Source organism: Triplophysa dalaica, chromosome 4 (assembly GCF_015846415.1).
Source record: "Triplophysa dalaica isolate WHDGS20190420 chromosome 4, ASM1584641v1, whole genome shotgun sequence".
NCBI lineage: Eukaryota > Metazoa > Chordata > Actinopteri > Cypriniformes > Nemacheilidae > Triplophysa > Triplophysa dalaica.
Genome location: NC_079545.1, coordinates 6753163 through 6769436, shown reverse-complemented (window position 1 = coordinate 6769436; position 16274 = coordinate 6753163). Strand labels below are relative to the sequence as shown.

General features: G+C 36.7%; 1 protein-coding gene across 9 annotated transcripts in view; it reads right to left on the bottom strand.

Annotated features, from left to right (window-relative positions):
• Nucleotides 1–16274, bottom strand: part of mast4 (microtubule associated serine/threonine kinase family member 4) — a 90879-nt gene that overhangs the window by 13322 nt on the left and 61283 nt on the right. For 8 of the 9 annotated variants that reach the window (XM_056744919.1, XM_056744921.1, XM_056744925.1 and 5 more), the window contains 14 exons: nt 13092–13180; nt 10404–10473; nt 9075–9153; nt 7140–7294; nt 6972–7047; nt 6179–6388; nt 5892–5993; nt 5580–5712; nt 3595–3662; nt 3321–3412; nt 3009–3217; nt 2401–2539; nt 1389–1521; nt 998–1163 (listed from right to left, as the gene is read on the bottom strand). In XM_056744919.1, the coding sequence (XP_056600897.1) occupies nt 998–1163; nt 1389–1521; nt 2401–2539; nt 3009–3217; nt 3321–3412; nt 3595–3662; nt 5580–5712; nt 5892–5993; nt 6179–6388; nt 6972–7047; nt 7140–7294; nt 9075–9153; nt 10404–10473; nt 13092–13180 (1721 nt within the window). The remainder of the gene's footprint in view (nt 1–997; nt 1164–1388; nt 1522–2400; nt 2540–3008; nt 3218–3320; nt 3413–3594; nt 3663–5579; nt 5713–5891; nt 5994–6178; nt 6389–6971; nt 7048–7139; nt 7295–9074; nt 9154–10403; nt 10474–13091; nt 13181–16274) is intronic. The other variant, XM_056744920.1, reaches the window with a different exon arrangement.

Sequence of the window (16274 nt, the reverse complement as noted above, 5' to 3'; positions counted from 1 at the left end):
AATTCAAATAAAATCAAAACTCTTCCGAACACCATTATTTTCATGTTAAATTGAACCTTTGAATTCAACATGAAAGCCTGTCTTGGTTTTAGTCAGGCCTTCATTGTAACAGTGAACCCCACTGCTTCATTCCCAGCATCACACACACGAATATGAAGAATATTTTACATATGAATTTAAACATGGGGTCATTACCGTACATCAACATTTCTTCAACGCATAAATATCCATGCATAAAACATCCTAACATGCATTGATATCCAGGGGCTGTTTGTTTTGTATTTTACATGGATCGAGCCCTTGTCAAAAAAACTCAAATGAATGCTAAGCAACAAAACCGAGCCCTCGTCAGAAAAAAAGAAAGAGAGACTTTGGCTGAAATGCCAGAAGGGTGAAGTAAATGAGGAGATATAATGTATGTTTGTGACAGTCTCTACAGCAACACATGCTTCAAATTTGAATCAGATTAAAGAGCATGAATATGTATCCAAGCCCAGGGCGATGGCAGCTAGCTGGGCATATTAATTAAGACTCACACCCATGATAAACCCATAATAAAAAACAACTAACGGCTACAGAAACCATTTGGTGTTTCCTCAGTCATGGGGTTTGAGTGCATGTGGCTTAAATGGATAAAAGAAGACTGCTCAAAAATATTTGGGGAGTTTACATTTTTAAGTCAAATTTAAACTGATCCATCCCCCAAAAATGAAAATTCTGTCACCCTCATTTCAAACCTTAATGACATTTTTTTTTCTCCAGAACACAAAAGATATTTTGAAGTTGGTAAGCGGACAGCACTGTCCCCAATTAGTTTTATTTTAAGTGTAATGTGACACATATATTATGTGTATAATTAACAAAACATATTGATAATAGTTTCTAATAGATCATAGATCTAGTGTAGGGGCTCTTGCAACACTATCTGCACCTGCTAAAGGTCTCGCCTGAATGAAGCATGACTTTATTGCACAAGAGAAATCAGAATGTGACTGACCACTGATGACCTGGCCAAACAGCTCCTCTGGAGTGTCTCCAAAGAATGGCACACAGCCCACCAAGAACTCATACAGAATGATGCCCATTGCCCACCAATCCACAGGCTTCCCGTAGCCTTGTCTCAAGATCACTTCTGGAGCAATGTACTCCGGCGTCCCACACACCTGGAGAAATGTGTGCAGAAGGCCAATATGCAGACCGACAGCAAATGTTATGATTTGGCTGCTAGCATTTGCATGTTAGTAAAGGTTTATCAAACAAGGGTAAGAAAGATCGTCATGTAACCACAGCGACTAAACATGTTATGAAATCAATAACATTTGCAAACAATATGTTTATTTACAATTTGTGGAAAGATTTTGAGACGCAATTAACCAAAACACATGTACCTGTTTGTCAGAGAACTCTCTGGCATCCTTTTCAATATGACCCTCATAGAGGTTAGTGGTCATATTCATCAGCCCCACCTTCGACAGGCCAAAATCTGTCAGCTTGATGTGTCCCATTGAAGTCACCAACAAACTGTGAAAATGTAACAACACAGTGCGAACAATCACCACAACTGACTATCACACAATATACACTTTAACATTTACATTTTTAACATTCACTTCACTATATATATATATATATATATATATATATATATATAGTATATTAGTCATAGTGAGAAAGTCACTAGCATGGTCACTTGCTGGATACCCATTAAATTGGATATTAGCTAAAGAGTCTGAAAGGAACTGGCCAGATTTCTTTTAGGGTGGTTTCCCATTAGCACTTTTGGTGCGCACCTGGGTTCGATTAAGGTCAGAATTTGGTTCGTTTGGATGATGTGAACACTGCCTTGGGAACCTGGGTGCGCGCCAACGAACTGTACCCGAGTCCGGTTAAAAATGGAGGTCTGGTTCATATGAACGCCAATACGGTTTGCTGCTGATATGAATGTAATTGTACCAAATCGCTAATGACGTATCGTTTGATAAAAAATTTGTTTTTGTGTGCGTTTCACATTCTGACGAGCGTGACTGACGTAATTCGAGCAGATAGCTGTGTATCTAATTTCTGATCGCCTTCAGCGTTCTTAAGAGCATTCGCAGTACATTCGTAGACATACGAAAGTGCCAGTATGTACTGAAGCTATGGTAACAAAATTAACGATTCAAAAACATACATGTATAATAGCAATGTAATCCATTTGGCCGCCTTTTCCTGCATCGTTGTAACAAGCGACAGGGTAAACATGATGACGCAAACAGACCGCGGTTAGGACCCAGATAAAATAATATGAACGCAGTCCATCAGGGGCAGGGGGAGGCGGGAGCAATCGAACTTAATGTGAAACCACCCTTATAGACTAGTACTTTTTTACTTAATAACCAGATTTTGAACACGGTTGCTTACTTGTCTGGTTTGAGATCTCGATGGACAATTCCATAGTTGTGAAGATATTCCAGAGCTAATACAGTCTCAGCAAAGTACATTCTGGCCATATCGACAGGAAGAGGACCCATGTTCTTCAGAAGAGTAGCACAATCACCTCCTGTGAATATGAATAACATGCCAATTAATGTTGCACAAATTGTATGCTTTTCAGTTAAATTGAATGAAACAATACATTCTGAAAGGCTAATTCAGGCAGGGATCAATGTTGAGTAGCATGATACAAGTAACAATCATCATGTCAACGGATTGCTTTTTAGGGTTTGAATTTGTTTGGGAAAGAACCTTATATAAGCAGTTCTGTTATTTTTTACATATAGTGGAGATTAGAAGGGGTGAGGAGGATGAGACTTTGACAAAAAGAATGTAAGGCTGATTTAAGACAAACCTGTTAATTTTGGTTTTGCACATTTGAAATCAAAATAAAAACCAAGTATCCTGACTATTACTAGGTCTTTTATGTATCAGTCACTTGTTTCACAACAGGTAACATTACGTTTTTACATGACATCCATTTATAGACCATTCTGATCTTTATATTGGAATTGGGCATAAAAAAAAAAAATTACCCTCAACATACTCCATAACCATGCAGAGATGCCTGCGTGTCTCGAAGGAACAGTACATGCTGACCACAAAAGGGTTCTCGGCGAAGGTTAGGATGTCTCTCTCCACAAAGGCCTGCTGGATCTGGTTCCTCAACATCAAGTTCTGCTTGTTGATTTTCTTCATGGCGAAGCGCTGTTTTGTGTCCTTGTGTCTCACCAAATATACAGCGCTACAACATAATAAAACATTCTTCTATTATTCTGCATATGGTTGTGGATTAAATTAAGACAGTTACTCTATGTCATCTTAAAACAGCTGTTGATTCATCTTACCCATAGGCCCCATTACTGATGAGTTTGATCATCTCAAAGTCCAGCTCACAAGGTTTGCGTCGAGCCCGTAGTGCTGCACTTAGACTGTGAGACTAGAAGAGACACAAAGCATGATGAACAGTATGACTCTCATACTAACAAATTCTTAGTTCTTAGAATAGACAACACTTTTCTGAAATAATTCTGTGTTTTGGAGATCTAAAAATAAGGTTTCTGTGATGTGATATATTCACCTGTAAAATTTTTCATGCAAAGGGTTTAGTTAAGTACTTACACTGGCAGAGTCATCAGTCTCTGGAGTTTCTGCAATCCCGCTGTCGTAGCTTGTCAACTGGGCAATTTCTGCAAAAAGCATTCATTGGTAAGGTCTTGGACTACAAATTCACATCCTTATTGGATACAAAAAGATTTCTGTGATTTCTCATTGTGAGTGCTAACAAAGTTTACATTGGAAAGTGCTTTATCGGTCCTCATTTGTGAAGAATGCTTTAAACCCTAACCATGGAAACCATTTTTATTACTTTTCGCTACATTGGTCATTTTCACATTTAACTACAACTAATTTATTAAATAATACTAGTAGGTGTTTAATGCAGGTTGAAGGAAAACTAGGAACAATGTCCCAGGACCTGTGACAAGGGTGAATATGACTCAAAACCCTTTCTCCATGTCGTCAAGAATCAACTTTCATGTTGCTACAGCTACAGAGTTTGTGACGCTACATTTAATGAGAAGACACTGTACTATAAAACAACATGTAAAAGATCCTGTAAGATTCAGAAATCAAAACTTATCTTGTAATCAAAATAGTTTTAATTGAAACCAAGATGAACTAGACTGTCTGGTCGCATTTTGTCGCATAGTGCGAAGATGATAGAAGTTCAACGTTATGCATGTTGCAGAGATGCAAACACAGGATAACTTAAGCAACAAATCGATAGATGCCTACGTGAAATGTAAGACATTGTGCAGTTTATTTGCATTGCCATCCAAGTGATTTTTTGTAAAATGCGTTGACGTTTTCAAAATCGCATCAGTTTGTTGCTTTATATTTATAAAATTAAAAATATGTGAAATTTTGGTTAAGAATTTATAGAGTACATTCCAGGAACATTTTAATATGCAAAACTGTTTGCATATTTTATCAGAGAACATTTTAAAACTAAAGATTTTTTTATTATGTCATTTGTAAGCAATGGCCCCGAGCGTCAAGTGCATGGATGTGCAAATACAGAAAACATTACTGCCAAATCCACACTTTCTCCACCTTTGTTTTTGTCTTCTTCAGTAAAAAAAAACAAAGGAGTCGCTTCTTCCAAAAGAGAAATTTGCCAGTGCTGACTCCTGTGGATTGTAAACGAGTTAAATGGTGTGGAAACCAGAGGTAAGTTTACACACATCATGAAACATTTACTTGGAAAAACTGCCACTCCAAACAAATCCCGGTGAGGCGAGACTCAGGAGGCTTCAACAGTAACCGATGAACAGCAGGAGGTAAATGAACCAGAGGGTCGTTCAGCTGTCTCTAAAGGGACCTAAACCCATCGGAAAAGACCTTGGAACAGCTGCCTATCTCCATTTCCAATCTTCACACAAAATTATCTGGACGTTCTCTGAGGATTAAGAAGCCTAGGAGGTCTCTGTAACCAAAACTTTCTTGGCAGAGAAGATGAGGCAGAAGGTCTATGGGCGTATTCAGTTCTCATTAGCGATAATGGTAGTCTTGAGAACAAAATTGGAGGTTCATTACAGGATGTCTAGTATGTAAGGCTTCAGGAAATTTAACACAAAAGAATGAATGTATCTAGGCTCTGGACCATGAACATAAATGTCATGAACATCATGTCATTCCCAACCTTTTTGACTTTCTTCGGCAGAACATAATAGGAGAGATTTGGAAAAAAGTTGCTAACCAAACAACATTGGCCCCAACTGACTTCCTTTGGATAGACTTAAAACCACTGAGACATTTCTCAAAATATCTCCTTTCACAAAAGAAAGAATCAAGAGTCATATTCAGGTTTGCACGACATAAGGGTAAACAAATTACAGTTTTCATTTTTGGGTGAACTATCCCTTTAAATAAAACTTTCTTCTTAAATGCTAGTAGCCTTGTAAGTTTCTTGTTTCGGGGCAGACTGATAAAAATTGAATAATGAATCAATTTTGTTGTTTCTGTAAGCAATATGCATCAAATGATCTGTCAATGGCCTTTAGTCATGCCTTTTCAGTTAATAACAGCTTTATTAAGCCATGTACCCTCAAGTGGATCTCTTGTCAGGCCAAGTTGGCTGATAATGTATCTTGGGATGTCTGTCTTGATTCCTTGTCCCTCTTTGGCATGACCCTCTGCAGCCTCCAAGAGGTGATAGAACTCTTCAGGGTCAAACTCCTACAAGACAAAATCAATACATCATTCAAAAAGACTCCAGATCATTCTGAAAAACAACTGAACTCAAATCAACTGAATACACCATCCTAAACTTTCAGGAGCATTCTAAAGCATGTCACATACAGTAAGAGGTGATGGGGCAAAGTGACTAATTTTAGAAAGTCTTCTAGACAACATACCAGGCATTCCAGGAGTCGTGCAGGCCTGGCAATCACAATGAGAATCTTTTTTACCAGCTCCTTGATGAAGGTCACCTCTGCACTCTCCGATCGCTCAGTCGACTGCATTACAATGACAGAACACATCATACGCGCCCTTTTAAGCATGCATCAATGAAAAAAAACTTGAAAGGTGATGATCCTCTGCTTTTAAGTACGGCAGACTAGTCGCACAGGGGAAAATGTATTCCAAATACTGCAGAAAAAAGAAGAATAAAGGCGGCAAAGCCTCTGGAGAGGTTATTTACCTCCTGAAAGAGCCTTTCCAATTTATCTGTGAGCTCACAGAAGTATCGGGAGGTGATGAGGCCAAGACGTGACTTTTCCAGGCAGTCTCTGGCCAGCTCGATGATCTGGTAGTGCGCAAAGCTGAGCACACCATCAGCCAGCGGCAGGACATTCTCGGGGGAGTTGCTTTGAATGATCTCCTTGATGCGCTCCTCCATCTGAGCCGTGGCCTGAGGGGTGGAGAGGAGACATCAGGGCTACGGTGTGTAATCGCAAGGTCCCACAATGAACCTGGAGCTTCAGTTCTCCAACAATACTGCCATAGAATAAGCATACCTAGCATTCACATTAGATCACTTTAAAATGGCTCCATCTTCAGATTCTATTAGGTCAAAACTAGGTGCACCAGTTGGTGGTGCCTGGACCAGGTAGTAATTGTCTACAACCAGGTACCAACAGAACTGGTTTAGCTTGACTTGCAAGCAGGGAATATCTCTACTGATTTGACTGAAATCTATTTGTACTTATTTGTACATTTTTTGCCATAAGGCTGTAATCACATGACCCTGAAGAGACCTAGTTTAAGGGACAGTTTACCCAAAAACGAAAATGATTTTATGATTCCCTTTCATCATTCCAAACCTATATGACTTACATTCTTCTGCATAACGTAAATGAAGATATTTTGGTTACCAAATAACCCACATATTCTCAAAATATCATCTTTTGTGTTCCAGAGAAGAAAGAGTCATATACAGGTTTTGAACAACTTGAGTTTGAATAAATGAATTTATTTTTGGGTCATATGCTTACCTTAGGAAATCTTTCTTTGTACACGTGATTCATCATGATAATCTCATGGTCACAACATGACGGTGATCTTCCAGGACTGTAACAAAATTCAAGAAAAACACATTTCAATACACATGACATTCCGTATGACATTGTAACTTCCAGCAGCTGCACACAAGCGCCCCGTACCTAAGGCTGCGGGAGCGGGGACGCATGGCTGTGGCTCTTCTGCAGTCGTCACCAGAAATGCTCTCAGTGCAGAAATGCTTGGATAGGAAGTGCAGCTCATCCGGTGTGGGCTGGAAGGGCAGCTGATGGAGCTTCTCCTGTGATGAACAGGACGACTGGAAATGAAACGTAAAATACATTGAAAAAGAAAAGAAGAGAAATGGAATGAAGACAAAAAAAATATGAAAACTGATGTGTGATGTGATGTCACGCATCAAAATGCGAACATGCACGTGAATGGTTCTTCAAGATGATAACCTTAAAATGATGGTTAATGGAGACCTCAGTCAAATACAAAAGTATTTAAGAGAGGGGCTTAGATGCAGGACGACCTTTCCTTTGAACCTAACATGTGGGCAATGTTGCTTTGGCTGTTTAAAAAGAAAACAAGTGTGGTTCAAAAGCCCTCAAGACGGCCAAGAAGATCTTTCACAACCCTGTTGGCTTCTGTAAACTGAATGCGTAAAATAATTGCCGAACCAGCATAGTATTGGGATGGGCAGCTGCTGCAACTGTGTCATTGAACACAGAAACAACCAGAGAGTGAGCGAGCGAACGGGTGAGTGAGTGGGCATTCTGGCGCAGATTCAGGGACATATTTACCAGCAAACAAATCTGGCGTTGCTCAGAGGGACATTAGTCAGATTGAGAAACAGTGATGGCAGCATCTGTTACCCATGGCAGACGGTCTCGGTACAAATATCAGTTCAGTTGTGCAAATAAGCACACAGACCTATCCTAAATGAAAGCTTTAAAGGAAATATACCAATGCATCTTGGACAATGCTGACAACATACAATAATATAAAGAGTTTATTTGCAAAAACAGATAATTCAGTTTTTCTGAATTCATGTTTTTTATTATTTTATCGTGTTTTCATTTTCTTTTTTATTTGTGCTTGTTAGTACTTCACAACAACCCAACTGCAATTTGAATGATATTATATGGAATGCACAATAAAAAACGGATTTCTGTTATTGCAAATGAACTCTTTTAATAATGCAAGTGGATTTCATTGTATACAACATACTGCATACAATTTTATAATGCAGGGTTTCCCAACTGGGGGATTAGAATCTTTATGACTTTTTAAATAAATTTAATATTTTAATGATAATAATATATTTATAAGGGAATTTGAAGTACTTTTTAAAAAATCATAGAAGCAAGTGGATTTTGTTTTGTTTATAAAATCTAAGAAAAAATTGAGATGCACGAATTGAGATTTTTTTGTTGCATCTTTTTTTTGCTTTCTAACATAAAAAATAAATGAATCCTGTATGGGGCATGTTTCAGAAAATTGTATAATTCAGATTTTTCTAATATTTCTTTTTTCACAGTAACACCAAAATTAATAAATGTAATAAAAAAAAATGTATATATATATAAATATAAAATGATCAATTATTTAATTGAAAAATATTTTCTTTCAAAATGTATCCAAAAATCTAATTTAATTTTATGGTAACTTTTTATTGTTAGTTAATGCATGAGCTAACATTGAATAATACTTTTAAAAAGGATTAATTAATCTTAGTCCATATTTATCTCAGTATTTACATAAACATTTTTTAAATCAAATGTTGTGTCTGTTAACATTAGTGAATGCCCCATACACTAACATGTTTAACTGTATTGACATTAACCAACAATAAAAAAGATAGCTATTGCATTTACTACTATTATAGCTTTGTAATACATACATCTGACTGACCGGTGGGGCACCTATAATGATACATATGTACAGCTGACTCTATAATACCCACAAATGTTCAGACCAAATCTATGCCCTCATTTACTTGTACTATTTATCATCTTTTTTAGCCATGGTGCATAGTTATTCTGTTGCTGCAAATCATTGTCATCGTGTCAGCGTCTTCAATGTACGGTACTTACCGAAACAGTGGAACTGGGTGTGTTCGTGCCATAGCCAGAGGAGGGAAGGGATGCCAAGGACCAGCGTCGCCCATCGGTTCTATAATACACAAGCAGTCCTCAGTTAATACATGTCCCAAATCATTACAAGAACTATGCTTGAGTTAGGGGATGATGTTAGCCATCTCTCTAAAACAGAGGTGAGTCGTACACTAGATTAAAGAAAAACTCTGAGTGAGCCATTTATTTTAAAAGTAGAGCTGACAAAAGCCAGTGACAGTATAAGTATCGGATAGTTATCTTTTAAGGCAGCGCTATTTGAGCAATTTCCTATGAGTCTTCAAGCTGATTAAATGAAATTACACAGGAAGTCAAACGTCACAAATGGAGTGGAGAATTTCAAGGACCAAAAAAATAATGAAAATATACAGCACCGGATGTTGAAGAGGTCTTTACACACAAGAAAGTGTGATGGAAAAAGTACTGAGTAAAGGTATACAGTAATTGTCATTTCAATAACCAGTCTGCTCTTAGGCTGTGACTATAGGTTTATAAATAGTAAAAAGAATAATTGAAAAAAGAATAAGCAATTCAAAACAACAAAAGACATTTCTTCCTGTCTACCGGAACAGCATGGAAGCTCTGCTAAAGTCGTTGATGTGACTGTTAAAGAGATTCCAGCTGTAGAAAGCCTGTCAGCTCATGAGGTTTTCAAAACCGAGAGCTTTTATCAACCAAACCAAAGAACAGAAGTGTCAGAGACTGCTGCTCACATCAAAGACCATTTTGTTTACGTGAATGTTTCACATTTCCCGACATTCCAGACAGATCTGGACCATTCCAAAAATAATACTGCTTATAACTTTTCTGCTACATACTCAGATATAAAGCGTGATATAAATAGTTTTCCCAAAAGAGAATAGTGTCTTAAGGAATTGGACACAAAGGAATACTCCACCTAGAAATGAAAGTTCTATCATGAATTACCCGGACATCATCTCAGATGAATCTTTTTCCTTTTTTAGATTAACACAAATGAATCATTTATATTCAAAGTAAATATCGTATGACAGTCTTGTGCTATTTGGAGCTTGAACAGTTTGAGTTTAACATTTTAAGTCTGGATAAAATGACAGCATGGTAATATAATATTATTCGTTTGTGTATATCTCAGGAAGCCATACACATCTGGGATGACGTGGGGATGAGTAAATCAATAGAGAATTTTTTATTTTTTTAAAGGAATAATAAAGATGGATGAATTTTACAGCATTAGCATCTGCAAAACAAGTACTTTTTTTAATAATTTCAATGATTTTTAATGACTACTGTTAAAAATGATATGGTTACCTGCGAGTAAAGGAGAAATGAGCAGAAGCACTTGGGGAGAAGTTTCTTGGACTGTCTTGAGGACTAGTGCCTGAAAAAGGAGAAAAACAATATTTAAAACAGTTTAAGCTCAACACTTCTTCCTGTGCCAGCAGTACTTTCTGCTCAGTAGGAAAATATACTTTCATTTATTTTCAAAAGAGGATACATTCTGTGCCTGTGAAGAGACAGGAATAATAAGATAATATTTACCCAAAATACAGTTTTATTCATCGTTTAGAGATCCACATGCAAAATAATAATAATTAAAAAATACTAACAATAACTTTACCAATAAAAAGTGTTTTGTGCTTGTATCGTTTCATCATTTAGAGATCCTCATGCTAAATAATAATCATTGAAAAAAACTAACAATAACTTTACCAATAAAAAGTGTTTTGTGTTTGTATCGTTTCATCATTTAGAGATCCTCATGCTAAATAATAATCATTGAAAAAAACTAACAATAACTTTACCAATAAAAAGTGTTTTGTGGTTGTATCGTTTCATCATTTAGAGATCCTAATGCTAAATAATAATCATTGAAAAGTACTAACAATAACTTTTCCAATAAAAAGTGTTTTGTGCTAATATTGTTTCATCATTTAGAGATCCTCATGCAAAATAATAACTATTTAAAAATACTAAAAATCCCTTTACCAATAAAAAGTGTTTTGTTTTTTATTGTTTCATCATTTAGACATCCACATGCAAAATAATAATCATGTAAAAATACTAATAATAATAATAATATTTTTTTTAACATGGTTCAACTTTAAAGTTGATATTATTTGAAGATCCAAAGTAGTTTCTTCTTAGAATTTCAATAATATTATCAAATAAAACCTTATATTAATACCTTATACCTAACTACAGTTAACATAAACTAACAATGAACAATAGTTCCTAAATATATTTATATTTAAAATCAAATGTTGTAACTCAGTTAACACCATAACTAACTAACATTAATAAAGATTAAGAAATGCTGTAAAATATATTGTTCATGGTAAGTTTGTTTCAGCTAATGCATTAAGTAATGTTAATGTCTGAGACTTTGCCTTGTATAAGATATTAATAAAACTATGATAGAAAAACTTAATGTACACAACATGTCTTTCAAAATTATAAAATATTTTAATTTGGTCCACAAAGGAACTGCATGGCTTAAGATCCTTAATATGCAAACAAGATCATTTATGATAATTTTGTGTTGTTAGGCCAAATGTTCATCCAAAATGAATAAATGATAAAAAATCCATTTTAAAATTCATGAAAAACTGCCCCTTTAACCAAGAAGCAGGCTAGCAAGGCTCCTAACACCATCTCTGTAGCCATATGTGCTCTCTGCTCTTATTAGCTGAACCCCACTGTTTCGAGGGATTGCTTTTGGCAATATGGACACATCTGAGAGTCTGGGAGATCCCAAATCATGGTCATTAGAACCAGTGTTTCTCCTCCGCTAACACTGAAAACTGCCTTCTACCCTGCAATAATTACAGAAAATTAACCTGAGTGAATATGGAAAGGAGTTAATGGTTAATTAACAGACATCTCTATGACCCCCCCTGGTGTTGGTAAAGAGGGGCCTCTGAGTTTTACTGATGCTAGATGCTCATTAGTGGCGACTCATTTAACAAAACTCACACACCCGATAAGAAAAGAGATCACTGTAAAATAAAGCAAACAAGATGCGGGTAATGCATCATGTAACAAACTGACATTATTTTCCCAATGACTGTTGCAAATATCTTTCTGTCTATATCTTAGCAGAAACAACCAGTCACAGTCATAACCTGATGCTAAACATCTCAAAAAGGGCCAAATAAAAATGATTTGTTAAGGATGGCTTACCAACATATCCCTACTTCTTCAATACTATGGGCTGTCCTAACCAAATTCACCAATCTGCTAAATTCACCAATGCTATAGATTTTTGATACCTCATGCTGATGTGAGCCAGCAAACTATGCCGCTATATTTCATGTCTGTAAAACTTAAATCCCAATAAGATGCTGTAATTTAATCAACAAGAATGCTGAGTATTCTAGTAGAGTACAGAGATGGTGTGTTTAGAATAAGAGAGGAAAATTCACTTGGCGGCTCATAAATTAGAATCAAGATTGCTGCTTAAGCTGTTTTTTTTCCCACAGACCTATTCCATTTTTTTGAAAACCACACATAAAGTGTAAGTCCCTTGGACCAATACCGTAATTTAGGTGTACAGAGAAATATTGGAAGCTCAAAAAGATAAAAGAATATTGGCCAGTAAGCCAATCAGAGACATGGCTAGGTGACATCACATATATTGATCATCATCAAAATGTGACTTGGGATAACACATTTTAATCTAATTATTTTTGGTTGCGGTACTCTTTGTCACGGCTTGTTGCACACCTTTCAAATGATGGTGTTTTGTTTAGTAACTGTTCTCTGAAAAAAAAAAAACCGTTCCCATCTTACACATTGCGTAGCCTTTTTTTTACGAATACATCACCCAGATGGGTGACGTACTAGAAACAGAACTGACCATCTTGATATGTGTGATTATCATGTTGCACCTGCTTAGAACGGAGTTTAACTGTGTCAGTCTGGCAGTTTTCAGACATCAAAGCAGTAATGCCAGACGTGCACACATGAAAACACAGACACACATACTAAACAGATTACCTGTGTGTGATGAGAGAGGCGAGTGTGGTCGAGGAAGAGCAGCCGACTGTCCACTTCCTATAAGACTCTTTCTGTTGCTTGTTCTGCAGCTAGAAAAACAAACCAAAGCATACTTTTTGTTTTTAAAGAACCACTACAAAGATAAAACCTGCTGTGAAGTGACTACAGTTTTTTAGACAGGTGAGTCATTGAAAAGTGTAGTAATACTGGCATAAAATGGACATCTGTCCTATTTTACACAAGCATTAGCATTTATTTGACATGGCTTGAGTTGACTTTCATGAATAATAGAGCAAAGGTTATGTCCTTTAATGCTGCATTGTGAGTTTGCCCAGAGAACCATTTGTTTGTTTACGAAGATAATGAAAGTAAAATCACTCTTTTCGAAATGATCTTGGTAAATTATTTAACAAGATAAGCTTTCACACCCAACCAATTTGTCATCCATGTTTGATTTACAGACTTCTAAAGAGCAATTTCCTCATCGTGCCACATGCACAATATGAAATAATATATCATGTACAATAATTGTATTTATTTATTTTATTTATAATTTATATTACTGTATAATATTAAATGACATTACCATAAAACAAGGCACAAAATCACTCACAAAAGTCTATTCCTCTTGTGAGATGAGCTTAAGAAATCAAATTATTTTTAACAACAATGTTGATACAATAGGGAATATTACTCTTGTTTACTCTTCAATACTATACTTGAGGTTTACTCTCCTCTCAGAACCTAAAAGTCTACAGTACAGAAAGCATATCATAAAGTGTCATGACTGAGGGGCACCACTCAAACAGATCCTCTAAATTAACAGATCAAATATATATTCATCTCACCCCGTTCCAACCAAACCCTGTGTTGTCTTGCTGACAAATTTACTGAGATTTCTCTTAACACAAAGTGTCAATTTTAAATATCTTTATTTATTAATGTCCCCAGAATTGTATGCATGACCTGTGTAGACCTACTTTTCTGTCAAAACTTCATACAACATTCACAATGATTAAGATGACCAATTAACTTGTGCATCGTTGCTGGGTATGATTTCTGCACACACTCGGTTAATGGACGACTGCGAGTTGGGTTACTACGTTGCATATAGATCCATTTGTCCATGATTATGAATGCAAATGTATATGTGGTGAGGAAGGCAGGACGGGAGCCGTGAGTCAGTGATATATACTACAGTGAGATTTTGATATCGTTACATCCCTTCAAAAAGGTGCAGACAGGATAAAACAGCCCTCCTGGCATCATAGAGGACTTTAAGAATGGAGACATCATTGTATTATGGTAATGAGATTAAATATGGTTGTGACTAGCACAATACTGGAGGACAGGGTGAAATATAAGAGGAGAACAGAACATGTGACTGTGGCAAGCTTTTCAGTCATTGATTCTGCAGTTTATGGCTAAATGAGAGCTTGGCAGACATCACAGATGACATTGCAAAGTCCTTGTCACCCGATAAGGGGCGGTTGCCATATTCTAAAGGTATCGCATTCATGAAGACTTCACCCAAAAAAAAAACTTTGTCACTCTCCCTTATATAATTCAATTTACTGTATATATGTTTTTTTTTGTATGTGGGAGATACAAAAAATAACAATTCATTCAATAATTCAATAATATTCAGGCAACACTACTCTATAGTCATAGTCCAAAGGACAGAAAATATATTATGCTACTTTAGCGTATATTTAAAGCAGCCCTGCAACGTTGTTTCATGCATTCTGACTTCTTTACATTGTTAAACGTGCTGTCTTCTCATGCTTAACATAGTCAACTTGTCAAAAAACGGGTTGGGCTTTTTACGTAGTATTTCAGTGCTCGATACACTCAACCAGCGATCATACAGGTTTCGGAAAGTTTTTCAATGTCAATGTCGGAAATGTCAAACGGTTTTGTAACAACTGCTCTTAGTCCCTTACTGGACAATTCTCCCGGAAAAGCACGCGGCACGGCCACAGATGTCACTTTCACTTTTAAGCAGGAGAGAGAGAGAGCATACGTTCAGGTGTTTGTTTGTTCACTGGATTTGGGAAATGAATGTTATAAAAACGGTAAATATAACGCTGGATTTGGAGATCTTTTGAAACGGATATATAGAGCCGTCCCAGCGCTAAAAGATGCCCGACATGAACCGCATTGCGGTGAGTGAAACTGATTTCTGTGTTTTGTTGACAATGTGCTTAAGTTCAGCCTACCCCTCCCCCCGCAAGCACCGTATGATTCCGGAAGTAATCACACAGCTGTATCCATCTTTTACAAAAATGTGATCAAACTAAATACTCTTTGAAGATACAAAGTGTGCAATACTACTCTATAGGTACTCAAGATTAATATGAGATTGGCAGAAACCACGTGTGTTACGCTCACTTTAAGTGATATATTCCAAAGCCATTTGATAAGCTTTGTGTGAGGTACTGACGGAAAATTAAAGGACCATTGTGTAATTTTTAGCGGTAGACCAACAGCTCACTCTACCCCATCCCTTTCGAAGCACTACGGAGGCTGAGAGAGGATCAAGATTTCTCACGTTTGGGGCGGGGAAACCCTCGCTGACATGACTGGATGAGACAACGTCTGAATCATGACAAATTATCAGTCACTGCTTATGTCAGTAAGCATGACATATCTGTACCGTCACTTATTTAGTCATCCAGGCACTTTGATGCAGTTGCTAACAGTGCAACTGTCCCTTTATCCTATAAAAGCCAGCTTTTATTAAAAGATAACGTTACGGACCTTTACATTCCAGCAACTGATAACAACTGTCTTCAGACAAGAAACACTTGAGCAAGGCGACATAATGTAAGAAAGTACAAGTTGGTTGATGTCAGGGAAGAGGTAAGAGTTCTTCTAAATTGTTTAATATATTTCTGATTAAAAAAAGCACAATTAAAGGGATAGTTCACCCAAAACTTTGAATTCTTTCATCATTTACATACTGTTGGATACTTGATGTAGTTTGTATCCACAGATCAGAATACAGTATGTAGGACTAGGTTGGTCCTTTGCTTCATTACATTTACATTTATGCATTTGGCAGACGCTTCATCTTCATCTTTATTGACTGTTCGTAGACTTGGTATACAAAACAGGATCAGTTGCAGATGTACAACAATCCTCAACAGGCGATCACATGTTGGTCAGATAGGTAAGGTCAAT